General features: G+C 38.9%; 1 protein-coding gene across 4 annotated transcripts in view; it reads right to left on the bottom strand.

Moving 5' to 3' along the window:
* Positions 1-6,407: 6,407 nt before the first annotated feature.
* EFNA5 (ephrin A5) overlaps positions 6,408-17,041 on the bottom strand; it is a 207,830-nt gene continuing 197,196 nt past the window's right edge. For 2 of the 4 annotated variants that reach the window (XM_048291201.1, XM_048291202.1), the window contains exons 3-5: positions 16,217-16,282; positions 15,741-15,821; positions 6,408-10,562 (exon numbers count right to left, since the gene is read on the bottom strand). In XM_048291201.1, coding sequence (XP_048147158.1) covers positions 10,441-10,562; positions 15,741-15,821; positions 16,217-16,282 — 269 coding nt within the window. In that variant the 3' untranslated portion in view covers positions 6,408-10,440. The remainder of the gene's footprint in view (positions 10,563-15,740; positions 15,822-16,216; positions 16,283-17,041) is intronic. The other 2 variants (XR_007200868.1, XM_048291203.1) reach the window with 2 other exon arrangements.

Raw genomic sequence — 17,041 nt, 5'->3', positions numbered from 1 at the left:
ATGTTTCTTGCCTAATTTTTTCAAATGGAAGCTACTTGCCCAGTGAGTCACTGTGTGTTTTCTTCCTCCTTCAGATAATTCTTCTTGGGAACTTCCACGCCCAGATGCTTCACCACAAGAGTGGTTCTCTTTTTTCATTTCTCTGTAGGACGTCCAATTAGGACATTCTTTTGCTTCCCATCTCCCCCACCCCTACTCCTCCCAATTTCATTGCAAGTCTGCATGTATTTTCTTTTTCCATTACCAAAACCATCATTTTGCAATTCCTCAATCACAGATTTAATGCTGGGATATATATTATGAAGACTTGTCCTGGGTTACATTTGCTCCTGCAAATACAACAGGTACTTCACATGGCAGAGATGTGTGTTTTCATTCTAGTCTTGCCCACAGCAACTTCTTCAGACTTCATGTTTTATTCAGAAGAGGGCAAATAAGCAGAAGCAGGTAGGGAACTGCACTACATCTCAAAAGAGAAGAGGTTTATTATTCTTCAGTGTATTAAACCCCACATTTAAGACAGTTATCTGTTGGCTAAGAGCTGAAACTAGGGTAGTGCCTGAGATCTTTAATTTACTCCTTTGCCATTTTCTTGTTTTAATTATGTTTAAAATAAAGTAAATAGCTTCCATGGTGGCTTCTGGGACAAGTTTTCACTGAAAGGATGCAAAAGGAGCAAACAGTTGACAAGAAGAGTGACAAGACATCCAGATAATACTGTCAGGGATAACTTGCTCCATGATACTGGTTGTGTGTCATGTATAAACACACAGAAAAAAAGGATCTTCTTACTTTATAGCAAGCTTATTGTCCCTTGATGGAGGTTATTAAAATATTTTAAAAGCCATTTAGTTGTTTAAAATCTGAAGGATTTTTCTCTTCTCATTAGTGCTGGATGTAACACCAAATAAACCTGTACATTCAGAAGATGTCAAGATGGATATTTTAATTGGCACTTAAGATTAAAATCTTCTCTTATTTCCCTGATTATTCATCCATTAAATCAATAAAATTAAGTAAAACTTTTTAACAGCATTCATCTGTGACTTCAAGTCACTGTTTTGCTTTAAATTTTATTTCCTTTTTTTCTTTTAAGGAAAGTGGGTTTATTTAATTTCTTTTTTTCTCTCAAGTATCTATGATATCATCTGCCTGACTCATCTAGGCTGCAGTACCTAGCCCTAGGCAGCTTTTCCAGGCCACCTCTCACCCAAAGCATCTTTTAGCTCCTACTCTGAGAGCAAGGCTGCCATCAGTGGCCCAGTTTGAGGCCTGACCTTCACAAGACGTTTAGTAAAATGTGGCAGGCAACCTTGACCATCAGCCCTGAAATCAGCCTTGAAGGACAGGTTTGGCAAAAGATGAAAGTTCAGGCAAATGGTTTTTGGCATCTTCAAGTGATAAAAATATGGAATGCAGAGTAGCTACCCTGGATCCCAACCAACACCTGCGTTGAGCTGGGATGGCAGTGAGGCAGGCTGTCAACAGGACAGTACAGGGAGGTGCTGAGAGAGAAAGGGTGAGCATATCCTCTAAGTGGGAGTTTGTTTGCTGGTTTGACATTGCTTATCTACATGTGCATCGCCTGATACCTGCTCCCACACTTCCAGCACACCAGGGTATAGTAAACATGCAACAAACCTTTCTCTAAAAAGCAGCAGAGGGTAAAATGCTCACTGTTCCCTCCAAGCACAATGCTATCATGAATTTAGATCATATCACTGACACTGAAGAGAACAGGCTTTTAGCAGCTATGGATATAGGCAAGTCAAATGAATGCTGTGGTCTTCAGGACCTTGCATCTTCCCTGTTTCTCACCAAAGACAGACCTTAAAGCATCGCCCTTCAGCATCACTGAGTTGGCACAGGGAGTTGAGAGGATTACACTTTCCTACTTCAGCTCATGAAAACCGTGCTGCTTTGACTTGCAGCCCCCAAACTTCTGAATCATGCAAACACTTGTCAGCCAGTTGCTGCTGAAAAGACTAAGCAAAGTGCAGCTTCAGATTCAAATGCAAATGCTGCTGGAGAGCATCTGAAATAAAAACCGTGTTCAGAAGTTGAAGGTCCTTTTTTAGCCAAAAATCTTGAGCTTCCTCAAAGCAAGCATGCAAGAGGCGGATATAGAACCAGTAGCAGATAAAACACCTGCTTTCTGCAAAGCTATCTGGAGGATCTGCATGTCCCATTAGACTAATTCTGGTGATAGAGGAAGAGGAAGGGGAGGGAGATTGCTCAGTCTGCTGCTCTCAGGGGAATCCTGCAACAGAGAGGTTGCTATATTAACCACTTCACTGTTTTGTGCCAATCTTGTTATCTGTTCTTGTTAAAACCTTTATTATTCATGGATGCAAAAATCCAATCATTAAAGCAGCATAAATATTCATACCATGTGCATTTCATTTAACTGCTTGGCAAAACTTCTTTGGAGTACAAGAGTTTTGAGGAAATCTGGCTAATGAGACCAGAGCACAGGAAGCATGCATGAGTTTTCCTTTCTTTTTACCTGCAAATAAATGCAGAATAAGTAATCAAACAAACAACAACAAAACGGGCATGAATTCACCAGGAAAGATGATATGCACACTTGTCTTGGCTTCTGTGTCAAGGGGAATGCAAGGCCTTTTGTAATGCAATTATGTGCAAGAACCAGGATATTGTAAATCTAAAGTAGAAAGTATGATAAGCACCACTGCATGGGTTTATCGGCTTTGCCTCACATTTAATGTCTAACCATTACAGTTGTGTATGGTCCACACTCTTTTTCAATCCTTTTTTAAGGTAGAACTGCCGTTCTTCTCTGTGCAGGTGTGCTAAATCAAAATGTAGCTGTATTCACCCCTGTGAAAGTCACTATACCTACACTCTTCAATCCTGCTTCAGCTTGAAGATCTTTTCGATGGCAGAGATAAAACAACAAGTTACTCCCCAAACAAATTCTAAAAACTACCATTAAAACATCGGCTACACAGAGTACTCTGTATCTGAGGGATACCTCTCGTGAGGGCCTGGTTCATCAAAATCCTGAGCTCCCAGCTTCACATGCAGCAGCTCCAGGAGGAGCCTGCAGAGCGCAAGACTTCCAAGTTATTCCTGGTTTAGAATAGCAAGGTGAGGTGTGTCATTTTGAATGCGAGTTTTCAAAACAGAGCAATGTTGGCCTGAATCAGTGGTAAATATTTTCTTAATTTCTGCAAGCACAGACTAGAGAACACAATCAGGCACTTTCCAGGTTTTCTATTTCATGTTTTTACAAATTCCACAAATAAGCAAATCTTCTATACACAGTTACACCAGTAACGACTTTTTGAGCTTCAAGTCTGCTGCATACTCCCCACTGCTGCTCAGCCATCTGTGACTGAATGAGCTCTTTCTTCCCCACCCCTTCTCCACCCTCATTGTAATGAACAGAAACATTGGGATACACGCAGTGCTATGTAATGCACAGCATGCCAAGTTTCCACTGAAGCATTCACACCCAGCCAAGGACTTGATTCTTCTGACCCTCCTCAGGCAAGGAAAGCTGCTGTGGGATCGCAGCTTGTCATTTGCAGTATGTAACACTCCATTTATTCCCAATACCCAAGTATAAATGGGTTGGGACTTCAGTACCACTTCAGGGTTGCCATGTTAGACCTAAAGATGCTTTGCTTCTGCTGTGTTCAGTTTCTAGACTTCTTATTCCTTTGTTCAGATATAGGTAAAGTGGCAGAGAGGAGAGAAAAAACAAAGCCTCATAAACTTCTTGGACTAGTGGTCAATGATTAGTCAAGCAATTAGTTGAGACACCGTAACTTACAGTACATGAGAACAAAAGGCACAATTGGTTCTCAACAGAACAAGGATCAGAGGAATACTTATACCTTCTGTATCCTATCAGTTTACTCGACCTTTCCTTTTACAAATACTATTCAGACAAAAACGTCAGTATTGCCAACAGCACTTTGACTGTGGATAGATAAATGTGTTTAAATGTTAAAATTAGAAGAAAATTATATATGGAAAGCATATATTGCTAAGTGGGCAAGCCCCACAAAATAGCACTTAGGGAGAGAAGGCTTTTAACATAAGAACTGAGAGACTGGCTGTGTCCAAGAACTGTGACTCTTGAGCTTGTATATTCCACAGGAGGTACCTTCCATCCTTCCCTGACTTCAGAGATTACAAGGTGGAGAGGCATCTAGAAATCACTCAATACTCTTGATCTTGAATGCATTATATGTATTCACAAAGTGCCAGGCAAAACAGAAAATTCTTCTTCTTTCTCTCCAAACACATATCTAGCTTACCACCCTGCAATTTCTCATATTTATACTCCACCTTGTGTAATCAAAGGACATGAGAACTTGCGTGAAGAACCATCATAGAAAAAATGAGTGTTTCAAGATGTGCTGGTGGCTACAAGAGTTATCTTGTGGTTTGAAGCCTTCCAAATGAAATATGACTGACAGTACTAGTCAGCTAACAGATTTATCTGGGGGGAGAGAATCAACAGAAAACCTACGTAGCACATTTTTGCAGTATCTCTCCTTTTTGAATTTTCCTTAGAGGTTACTTTTTCATCTAACAAAGACTGCTTTAAAAGCTTCTATGTGGTCTAAGGGAAAATTTTAACAGAAATTCAAATTGGTGGTATTTCAGGTTGTTGGATTAGCAGAAGTAAATCAAATGTGTTGAAAACAAACACAAATAGTCATGTATAAGAGCTGTCTGCATTGCAGCCCTTACAGTGAAGACTGCGTCTTGGTTTGGGCTCTTGTGCATACACCTGTAACATAAAGTTGCATCATGTTTTAAACTAAACTTCCCAGGAAGGGCAAATGCTAACAAAAATAAGAAGGAGGCACTTTTCATTCCTGTGCTGTTAAAGCCTGTAAAAAATTTAACCATCCCAGTTGGTTACCACATCCCTAACCTGAAAAATCAAAGCTTTGTTTTAAATGAATGAAACCACTTTGGCACACAACCGTATTATAGCAGTATGATACATGCCTGGATATTCCTAAGAATGCCCTCAGAGGTACTCTGTGAGCAGAAATATTCTGCAGAGGGGAAGATGAGGGAGTACAAAGGCCCATTGTGCACACTAATGCAGAAAAATGAAATCAAATACCATTCTTAGCAAAAGCAGAGTGTCTTCTGAGCAAAGGCTATTAAGTGTGTCAGACTGCAGGATATTTTCTGGACATGGCTATTATGTTAAAACATACTGAACATGTGTCACTTATAACCCTGCCCTGGCTGTAACATCACAGCTTGAGAGGAAAAATAATCTGGTGTATCAATTCTTTGTATCAAATACTCAGACACACTTTTCTTCTCACTAAGCTGTCACTTCTCATTTTTAAGGAAGGTTATAGTAAGTTATAATTAGTATTTGCTGCCCTGTCAACTAATTAAATATAATAAAAAGCTTTCTGTGAGTTTAATGCTAACACAGTATAATTATAGCAGTTTTGAACGCACAGTGCCTGAACTACAGGTTTTGGTATGTACTCCCCACCTTTTACGACCTAAATTCTCAGGTTCAATGTATCATATGAGTAGTGAGCAGACACTGCCAAAGACAACTATTTCAGACCTGAGTATATGTCAACACCAACACAGTCCTGTACTTTTTGAGAGGCCTCTGCATCAGCCTCTGTGGGGAGGGTGGAAGGAAGGAAAGCCATCCAGTTTCTTGCTTCCACTTTTCTTCCCCTTCCCTTCAGGATGAACCCTTGGTCAACTTTTCCCATTCATTAGGCTTGGCTGCTCTGAGCACTTTTTGTAAAAAAAGATGGCTGATATTCCAAAGCCAGTTCCAACCTCATCTCTTTGCCAGTATGAGAGACATCTTGAGGAGAGGGGGCAGACTGCAACTGCCCTGTTTGCACAGCTCTGGGACTGATTCTGCTCTTCAAGAAGCAAGAGTTGCACCCTACAAGCATTTGTTACCCAGGGAAGGAAGATTGCTTGCGAGGCCCAGAGCAGGGCAAAGTGATGATGGAAAACATGTAATGCACCAGCACTTGGCTAATATAACTCCTTACCCTCTTAAGTACGTGGAAGAGCTTTAAACACATTAAAAAGAGTGAAGGGCAGAGATCTGCTAGGATATTGGTAGTTACAGCTCTAGGTACTCAGTTGTTGTGCCCATGGCGCACATTTTTCACCCTTTCCCACTCATACTCATCTCATTGCCTGTCGTGCCCCTGGAAACATTCAAGGTCAGCTTGGATGGGGCTCTGAGAAACCTCATCTAGTGGAAGATATCCCTGCTCATTATAGGGGCATTGGACTAGAGACCTTGAAAGGTCCCTTCCAACCCCAACCATTCTATGCTTCTGGGTAAGGTAGAAACTAAAAAACAGCCCACAAAATGAAAAGACAGTTAATTAAACAAAAATGTAGTCTAAAAGAACCAATTAAAATGATGAAAATCTTTAATTTTATTTAAGTATAATTGTACGGACACGTGTATATACAAATACAGATCTTATGGGGCAGGGGGTTTGGGTGGGTTTTTTTTAACATTTTCTTTTAAGTTTATATAATGTAAGCATTTCAAAAACAGCACTCAATGAATAAGTGCAAAGAAACTGCAAAGCAGGGCAGTACAAGCACAGGACCACACTGAGCTGGACTTTCATACCCAGATGCATACACAATGAGTGTCTTCAATGGGGTGTCAAGAGTAAGCATGGTAAGCGGATTTCGCACACTCATGGGTAACCTCCAACATGCCAGCATCTATTAAACTGTACAGACAATGGCAGCAAGCCTATTGTAGGGAGATTTGTCTCACATCTGAGAAGCTCGAGGGCAAATGCATGGGAAAAACTCAGTGATGCCAGACCAGAAACAGATCTGCCCATTCACAGCTCCAAATTAAAAAAGGAGGAGGGTGGGGGAGGAGGCAGGGCAGGAAGAGGGAAGAGAAGTGTGGAGGGTTGTACATTAAAACTGGTGATTACAAAATCCAAGTGTAATGAAAAGAGGGGAAGAGTTAACACTCTAAACCTCTGAAAGTGACTGAACCACTGCACTCGTAAGGCAATGGATTAAGTTCAGTTTTGAGGGCTAGGGGTGGGAATCAACAGGTACAAATACAACCATTTTCCTTCCACAATTATAGAGGAAAGGAAACAATCTACTCAACTACTCTCAGTACCTCCCAAATTTGTTTCTAGTTCTTTTGGAACCAAGTACATACATATATCGCACATGACACTGGCAAGATCCTTTCTGGAAAAAACTATTAATGGAAACAAATCCAGAAGGAAAGCAGGAGGGAAAAAAATACAAATTAAAAAGAAAGAAACAAACAAAATAACAGAAAAGTTGTTATATCCCCAAAGTCTTTTTAGAAACAAACACGATACAAAAGAACAAAACTAACACAGAAATCACAGGGCTCCAACATAAGACCTTTAAACACTGAGAACAAAACACTGATCATCAAAAGTCATGTTGTTCCAGGTCTTGACATTGTGAAGTCTTGCAACAGATGAACAATTTTCAAAGATGAGTCCTGTATGCTGCAGTGTCATGGCCACTTGTCTCTCAGTTCTCAGCCATGATCACACTTGATGCTTCAAAGCTCTGTCTTGTAATCAACATGTGATTTTAATATCCTGAAAGTCTATTGTTCTCACTTACAAAAGACATAAGAATCAAATTAATACTTTATTATCAAACACTATATACAACAGAGGTTGCTAATAATACAGAATTTAAAGAACATAGCTTTAAGTTTTACTTGTCTTTCCTTTGCCATCCAGGTAGGTACAGTACAAAACAATATTCTAAACTAACACGAAATGTAACCTTGTCTATTGAAGGATACACAGTATCCACTAAACTGACTGATCCCTATTTTGCCTGCTTCACATTGCAATGCCCTTGGCAGCCAGAAGTGCAGGTCATGGGCATAAGTAACCCACCTAGACTGGGGAGAATCTGTACCTCAGACTTGAGCTGAGGCAGATGAAGGGTAAGGGAGCAAAAATCTTAATTTTCAGCAACATCTGCATTTAAAGTGTCCAGAGGTTTGCAACGCAACACAAAGCCCACCATTTATGTACTTGGTATGACTGGGATTGCCTAATGCCATCAAGTATCCAACTGGCAGTGCCTGGAACGCTACTCCCAGCCATGCTGAGCAGCCTGGGGATCATCGCTTGTGTAGTCCCTCACCTACACAGCAAGGCTCTGGGACAATATGAAGGAGTGAGTTTCACCAGGAGTAACACTAGTGACAATCCTTTACTGTAGGTGAATGTATGTCTTCAACTCCATTCAGAGACAAAGGATGACCATTTCTACATCAAATTTGCACTACTGGCATGATTGCCTGCAATTGCTATAAATTATTTTAATATGGTTACACATCATGCAATATTATCTGTACTCTGGTTAATAATCCATTTGATAAGGTGCATTCTGATTAAGTTCACCTCATCCAAAGCTTTTTTAATTCCTACCTACAAGAAGTATTAGTGTGTGTATCAAGTATATACACATTAAAGAGAGCAAAGTACCAGACAGCCTGTAATGAGATGATGACTTCCCTCACTGTTTGGACTGTGTATCTTTATTCTGTGCACTTCACACTAAGAGCAAATTTCCTGCATTCCTCCTGTAAGTATAGGCCCTGCATTCATGAACATGTATGGTATCAGGCAAGCCCAGGTCATAGCTCAGAATGCATAAAACCTCCTTTTACATCTCAAATTTATTTTCCCCTCTCCTGCCTCAACTTCTGGAAGGCTTTTCTTCATTTAAAAGTAAAAAGCCTATGAAGTGCTGTCCACTAATGGCATCACTCAATTTTGTAATGACAGACAGATAATTAATATAGAAAAATCTTGTTTTGCTTGAATATGCTCCATGTTTTGGTTCACATTTAACTTAATTACCACAGTTTTTGTCAGAAAAGCTCTGTTTCAGTCTGGGTCTGAAATTTCACTTATTATGCTTAGCAGTCCAAATTTCATGGCAACCTAGCCAAAAAATACCCCAAGGCTTGCACTTCCTGGCAAATTACTTTTTAAAGTTTTGTTAGCCAAGGCTCAGATTCCTTAAACAGGGTCACTCCTAATTTCACCAAACAAGACAGTCCCATTTCCTAATTGCATCAAGGGTTACTGCTTCTCTCACATGTTTAAATAGGACAAGCATATATACTCACTCTCAGCATAAAGTATATCTAAATAATGTATTTTCTATTCTAGTGGATTTTTAAAAAAATATTTTGTTAAGTCTTTGGGAGCCCATCTAGTTTATCTCCAGTTGATAAACACGTTTCCTCTACTCTTCAAACTGTACTGGAAGGGGAAAAGATAAAAAATCAACATTGAATTCATATTCCACACTTCTTTTCTTTCCCCCCACCAAACAACGCTATTAGACTGCCCTGGCTTCTTCTACATGTGATTTATTCCCATGATTTAGGAACTTACAGGAGAGACAAATCAAGAGCACACTGGAGATCCTGTGTCCCAAACATGTTTCCTCTGGCCACCGATGTCCTCTTTTAGCATGTATTAACACCCAGAGCAGCATCCAAGGCCATCAGCTACTAAGTCAGCGCTGGGGAAGGTCACTTTATTCTCAAAAGTGCCTCTGCATTTCAAGAAAAAATTTTAGCACCACGGTGATTTGTTTTAAAATAAAATAATCCGGTGTGCATTATCCCCTTAAAACGAAATAACAGAGGCACTCACACCCCCAGTGAAGTTTCCTAAATCTGACCTTGCCTGCTGTGTGCTAACATTCCTAAATTCTAACTTTTTCCTCTCACCAAAGACAGCATTTCTATTTGTGAGCACAAACTTTACTGTCAAAGATGTTTCAAGACAGTCCTATAAGAAACATCATCTTCCCCTTTCAGAAGCCTGTTCATTTAGAAACTTCTGGAGGAAATGGTGTTATATTACGTTTTAACATCTCCCCTCCAGTCCTGACATGGTGACACAATGCCTTGCATGACCATCTTACAGTGCTGAATGAGAAGGCATAAATATTGTATCACAGAGAAAGACTCTCCCAGGTTTTCACTCACTTTCCTCACTCCTCACTGACTGCATCTGCCACTACACTTCCTCGTCCACATATGGATGACACAGTGAGCTAACAGAGGTGACTTCTTAAAGGAGAATGCAGAGGAAAATAAGAATCACTAGTGTCACTATTATAGTTTGGCATTTTCATTTGGAGTCCTTTTATTTATATGGAGGGGTTAAGAAAGTCACAGGGTAGGTAGGGGTGGGTGCTGAAGCTAGTTATCCCCTTCAAATTTTTGCTGAGTTCAGGCTAAAAGGGAGAAGAAAAGGGAAAAATAACAATTTGACATCTGCAAAAACAATAAAGTCCCTTTCCTGGGATGAGCATTTAGGTGGATCTTTGATGTTCCAAGACCCTGATATTTTCTGTGACAGGTTGCTGGAGCATACTGTGCTATAATATCAAAAGCACTGCCAGGAGGAACAATAGAGTTGCCAAAAGCCGACTGGGTATCCTTGGTGTCTGTGCCGCATTCTCGCCACGGGAAGGCTCGGCTGACTCATGTACGGTATCATCTGTTCAAACAGAAAGCATACATTCCAATGAGATTTTGCATCCTTAATAAACTCTCACTGAGCCGACAACTGTAAGTAGATTTCAGTGCCTTTATGAAATAGGGCAATGAACCTTGTGCTGTCATTGACTTTCACAAGCGTGTAATACCTCATTATGTAACCAACTTGGGGCCAAGTCCTGCATTTCTTACTGGCAAAATTCCCATTGAAGACCAGAGGAGCAGGAAGTAAGTCTGATTTCAGCAGATTGAGGAATGAAAGATTCCTCTTCCATTAAAACATTGTGGCTCTGACTTGGGATGTCACATTAGATAGCAACATCAGTTGGGAGGCAGCTAAATAAAAACACCTGATTTTCAAAAGTGTTGCATATTCCCAGAATTAATTTTGCAGTTAATCCCCTTATTCAGCTACAGATTTTGGCTCCAGAATTTGAAATTACAGCCTGTAAGACCAAGCATAGGCCCCCCTTCCAAGCAAAAAATGTCCACTGAAGTATGTTGCATCTGGGGATGAGCAGGAGATGTAAGATCATTCCTTCTTTCTTGAAACAAAATTTTAAAGGCTAACACATGACAATCGCCAATTTTATAGAATACATACTCAATCTGGAAAACCTCACTACCTTTTATGGTACACAAAATAAAGATTTACATATATGCTGCTAGAACTAATGAAAAAAGAACCAGCTGAGTTAGGAAAACATGCTTATGCATTAGAGGCAGAAGAAAACACAGTAGCAAATATTAAATATATGATACATAATAAAGCTCTGTTTAGTTTTTGTAAAGTTAAGATCAGCCTAAAAGCCACAGCTTGTAAAATAGAAAAGGTAGGTGAAGTCAAAATCAACTTTGGTGTTGTTATAGCCGTGGTATTTTTCTCTGCAAAGCTCTCCATATCCTCCATATCCAAAGCTATCTAATTTAGCTATTCAAAAAGCAATCAGTCTGAGGCTTGCCATAAAAAGTCAGCGCTTGTTTTTTCTTACTAAGTGAAAGAAAAAAGCCAAACCTTTTTAGGAAGTGTGAAGTGACCTCAAAATATATTTGTAAGTTTATTTTAGAATGCCTAAGTTTCCAGCAAAATTAATAGTATCTCACCTACTTATGCATAAGCTCCCCATTTTATAAGAGATGTCAATGTGTCTATGATGTTTTTGTCTCATAGTTCCCATCTTAAAAAATTGCACTGCCATGATTACACTGGGTGAGACCTCAGCAGTTCCAGCTGGAGGCACTAAGGGGAGCAGGAGTCAGGACGCTGGGATCACCATGCTGCTTTGTCACGGAGCCTTTCGTGTTACTTGGCTACAAGCAAGCTCCTTCTTTTACACGCCCTTGACATCTAGCACAAAATCAGTGGAGCACTTAGCATAATTTGGGTTAATAGGCTCTTCAGCCCCAGCTCAGTTACACAGCAAGATGCACAGTAAACTGAATTAGCAATTTATCACATGTACTTTCTCCAGCACTAATTGATGTTATAATCACATAAGGCTTATCAACAAGTTTCGCTGCTGCTCAAGACAAAAGTATGAAAAGCAAGCACTGATTAACTCTAAATTTGTTCATGTTTGTAAGAAAGGGACATCTCTTCTTAGTGGTGCCAAGCAATAGCTTAAGAGGCAGAGGGCAGAAACTGACGCAAAGAAAGTTACACCTGAAGAGGTGGGTGTGGGTGTGGGTGACTATGCACTGGAACAGACTGTCCAAAGAGGGTGTGGAGTCTTCCTCACTGGAGATACTCACAAGCCATTTGGACATAATGGAATAATATGGGGACCTGCTTGGGCACTGAGGTTGGATTAGATGACCTGCAGTGGTCCCTTCCAACCTTAACCATTCTGTGATTCTGTGGCATCAGTGAGAAAGTCTGGCTGGAATGGCTTAAGTTGCAGCTCCATACCGTGCACGGCAAGGAGACCCTCCCAGGCATATTGGGCCCAAACAAGGCCCTAGTATTTTTCCTACAGAATTATTCCAAAGGAATCTAAAAATATAGTGAATGCTGGCTTCTGAAAAGTGCTGCTTTCACTGATCATCAATACCAAAAGTTGCTTCACATTTCACTTCTGAGTTACAGTCTTGTACTTTGGTGACACTGCAATGAGAATACAGTACTTCACAAAAGCTTGCTTCTCAAGTAAAACATATTTAAGAAGTAACAGGGAAAAAATACCCCTGTGTTAATTGTCAGTTCTACCTCCTTTCATATAAAGTTAGCTCTTCCCAATTCAGAAACATTTACTCACTGCTGATGAACTAAAACTACAGAGGAGAATGATGTGTATCACCTTCTATCTCTAGAATTGCAAGTAAGTCTGAATCTCCAACACTGAATGTCAACAATTTTGGCCTAATTACCTCAATGAGTCAGCACTAAAACACAATAGGGCAGAACCAGTGTGTAGCAGCAACAAATCCTCATTCTCTCTGACTATCAGATACTGCAACAACTGGAACACTGGCTACTGCTGAAAAACTCAATGAAAAAGCACTAAGCTAAAAAGATTACTTCTCTTAAATGAAAAATATGGAGATATTCTATTATGCCATTTTTATAAAGCCATTCTTCACAGAAGAATAAATTTCCATTTAACATTAAGGGATTCCTTTCGAGCAATCACCTGGGTTTTCTCTCAATGCTGTCACAAGGTTTCTGCACTCATATATTAGAACACATGATTCATCTGCAGTTATGGAAATCACTTTACAAATATGATTTTCCTTGGAGGTGCAGAGTCACAACTGCACAGTTTTAAGGCTTGAAGAAAAGTTCATTTGAAACTTTGAAGACAAGTGATGAAGAAGAAAAGATTCCTAAGTAAAATCCAGAAAGTAACTACTAAAACTGGGAATACCAGCAATATAGAAAAAATTATTTTGACAGCCATGAATTTTTCAGATCACACAGCCTTACATGACATGCTTCAGGTATAACTTCCAGATATGCACAGCTGCAATTTTTGTTTAAGGACTTTTTGGTTTTTATTATTAAGAAGAAAGAGACAGGGAGGAATAAGAATAGAGCAAATTACTTCCACTACTTCTGAGAGTGAAATCATTGTAGATCTCTACAAATTTCTGAACAAAACCAGTGAAATTACAAGGGTCCAAAAATCACACAGATGGTGATTTTTACAAGAAAGATGACAGTGAGTAATCTGCTGAACATGACCCTCCTGCCTTCCGATTCTTCTGTCTACTGTGGAAGAAGACCGTGGCAGGCTAGGGGAGAGCACAGAAGCAGAAGATGCTCGTCAGAGACATGTAAATTAGTACACGACACAGAACACATGCAACAAGATCCACCAAGGCAGCAGCAACCCTAACAGGCCAATGACAGAGACATGTGACAGCAGTTGGCACATCTCAGAGTGACTGATTATCTAATGGTCACTGACCCAATTAATAATACAAATATACATTGATGTCAGGAGTGGGAATTTTGTGGTACCAAACCTTCTCATTAAAGTTATTATTTCCTCCTGGTAACACAAACAGTATTTCATCTCAGACTGCAGGATGCTCTTTGTTTGATTTTGGTTTCCTGGTCTGCCTGGTGCTTTCTAATGATGTGCTTTTGTGATGATGTTAGCTAGGTGTAGCCATTCAGTGGGAAGTGAGCAGCAGTGCTGAAACAAACACTTAGGAAGTTTACTAAAATGAGGCATGTATTACTCAGATGATCTCTTTTGCAAACAGTATCAGACACATTAATTAGACCATGTTCACCAAATCACAATTGTAAAAAGGTGCAGAGAGTTTCAAATTCATAGGTAGAGACAGTGAGAGAACATCCTAGTGTCTTCTGTAGAAGAGTGCTGTTAATAAATTTATAAATATAGCCAATGTAAGTGCACTATCCTTGCATTTAGATTTACTTAGAGAACATCTTTGATTTTCAGACTCCAAATTTTTAGGAAAGATCTGAAAATTATTTTAAAGAAAAAGAATAAATTCTATTGTTTATCCATAAGTAAACCATTTAAATCAGCTAAATTGTAAAAGCTTTATAATACTTATGTATAACTAGTGAATTTTAATTAAAGGATCTGCATACAACAAAGAGCAAAAATTAATGTTATTTCATATGCAAAGAAAATGTTGCTTGATATTCAAATAGCATAAGAGAAAAAAATCTTGGTAATCTGTTCTTTGGGGTATGTACTAAACGATACGTGGGCAATATTTTCTGACATGTTTTGTTTATTTAACTGTTAATTTTAATTATTGAGGCTTTAATACAACATGTGAGCAGTGCGTAGGTACACATAAAATGAACATGTATACCACTACTGCAAATACTTTTGCTACATACCTACCTAATTTTAACTTAAGTTGTTCAGGTTATTCCTACCCCTAGAATTATATACACTTCTATCTGTCACAAGCTTGACACCAGCCACACAAACAATACACATGCACTTTCCACACAGAGACACGTTAGTTTGATTGATGGTGGAGGTTAATGTAAGTTTGCCCTGGGCAGATGAGGGACATCCTTATTCCTAAGGCAGTGCTTTGCAAGAAAAGCCCCCCAAAACTTCAGTTTGTTTCAATAAAGTAGAAGAGAAATTTGTATTTATGTATTTATCTATATACCAGTGTTTGTAAGTGTGTGTAGATGCACATAGGTGAAATAATACTTTGCCTAACCAAGTATACACACAACTATATATAATTTTAAAGGACTAGTTTCTTTTTAAGCATAAACTCAGTTAGTTGCATACCTGTATCATGCACTGGCATTAAACAAGTGGTGGTCCTCTTTTTCTGAACGTCTTTTTGAAACCACATAATACATGAAGTATGCCCACTGACCTTATTTCTAAATCTTTGGGTCCAGTTAGTAAATAGAGTGTGTTGCCAGCATGCTGGGTGCTTGGCTTGGATGGGCCAGTGGCTTCAGGATACTGGTGGAAATTTTACACTGGCACACAGCATATTTCACTAAACCATGTCACCCCAAAAAAACAAATAAAGCAACATATTTACTTCCCTGCATTAAATAAGGATACAGGAAATATACCAAAAGCTGTATTAGCACTGCTAGAAATGTGCAAAAGCAGAGCAGTTGTACCATGCAAAGCATGCAGAGAGAAGAGGAAAAAAAGTACTGAAGCACCAGAGGGATACACGCATTTGTTAAAAGAGATTCTCTAAGCATACTAACCTGCTGGTTCTAATGAATTTTCTACTTTGTCGTTAACATCGAAAACACGATCATGAACACCTATAGTTTTCATACAGCTGTCTATAACAAAAATAGAGATAACAGCCAAATATGTTAGTGAAACACCCTTACACTCCCCACTTTCCTTTTTTCCTCTATTTTTTTCTCTCTATTTACTATATATAATTAAGCATATTCATATTTTAAATTCCGTGGCACTTGTCCAAATGCCAGGATAAGTCTTCCATTTGTACACAGTTCAAGAAACAACAAGTTAGCAACTGCCAAGTAATTAAAACAAAGTTTTATGAAAAATGATAAGAAAATACGATGAGAATCATAACATAAACATTGCTGTATGTACAGAACAGATACAAGATTTAACAGTAAAAAAAAAAAAATCTGCTGTTTACTAGACCACATGGTAAAGCATGCACTAGAAAGGCACCCTTGAAAGCTTAATCTGAAGAACTTACTTGCTGGTCGCACAAAGACCTTAAGCTTTAGGCAGGATCTCCTTCCATTATCCGGGATCGCAGAAGCTGTAAAATGAAGAAAAAGGAAAAATAAGTGGAAGAGTAAGAGACTGAAAATCCAAAATACCTTTTGTGCTAAAATAAAATGTTCTTTATCTTCCCTTCATCTGAAGGGCTAGACACACTTCAATCCCTGAACATAAGGAACATAAGTGGACAAAATAGCTTGCTTATCCAAAAGCATATAATAACTGCAGATTTTATTCAAACTAATTTCTTTATTATTTTACATAGAAGAAGTGAAGCACATGCCATTTTCAATATTTCATTATCTCCTTTCACCTTTCCACACCTTTTTCTTGAACGTTCGTTTAATATGGTTTTTGCTATAATGCATGTATCCATACCGAAAAAAATAACACTTCAGAATATAGAATACTCAGAGAAAAGCTAGCCTTGAAACACTATGCCATAGACTTCAACAACCCAAAAAGAGATGAAAAAACAAAATTACACCAAAGATGACAGTGGTAAAAATGGAACTATGTATATACATCCAGAAAAGTAGAAATATACACCATTAAATTTTACAGCACTCAGTCTCTATATGCATCTGTCTTTGTTGAGAAAATATTTATCTCATTTCAGTCAAAACATGATTCCCCATGTTATACAACTAAAAAAACCAAAATCAGTTTATTCCTTCTTTCTGCCCTCCCTCATTATTTCCCATTCAAAGTATTTAATTTTTAAGAATACTTACTGTCTTAGGAGGAAAAAAGTAAGTGGAAATATGTCTAGCCCTAATGCAAAAGGTCACCCACA

Source organism: Corvus hawaiiensis, chromosome Z (assembly GCF_020740725.1).
Source record: "Corvus hawaiiensis isolate bCorHaw1 chromosome Z, bCorHaw1.pri.cur, whole genome shotgun sequence".
Lineage (NCBI taxonomy): Eukaryota > Metazoa > Chordata > Aves > Passeriformes > Corvidae > Corvus > Corvus hawaiiensis.
This window is presented reverse-complemented; position numbering and strand designations above follow the sequence as displayed.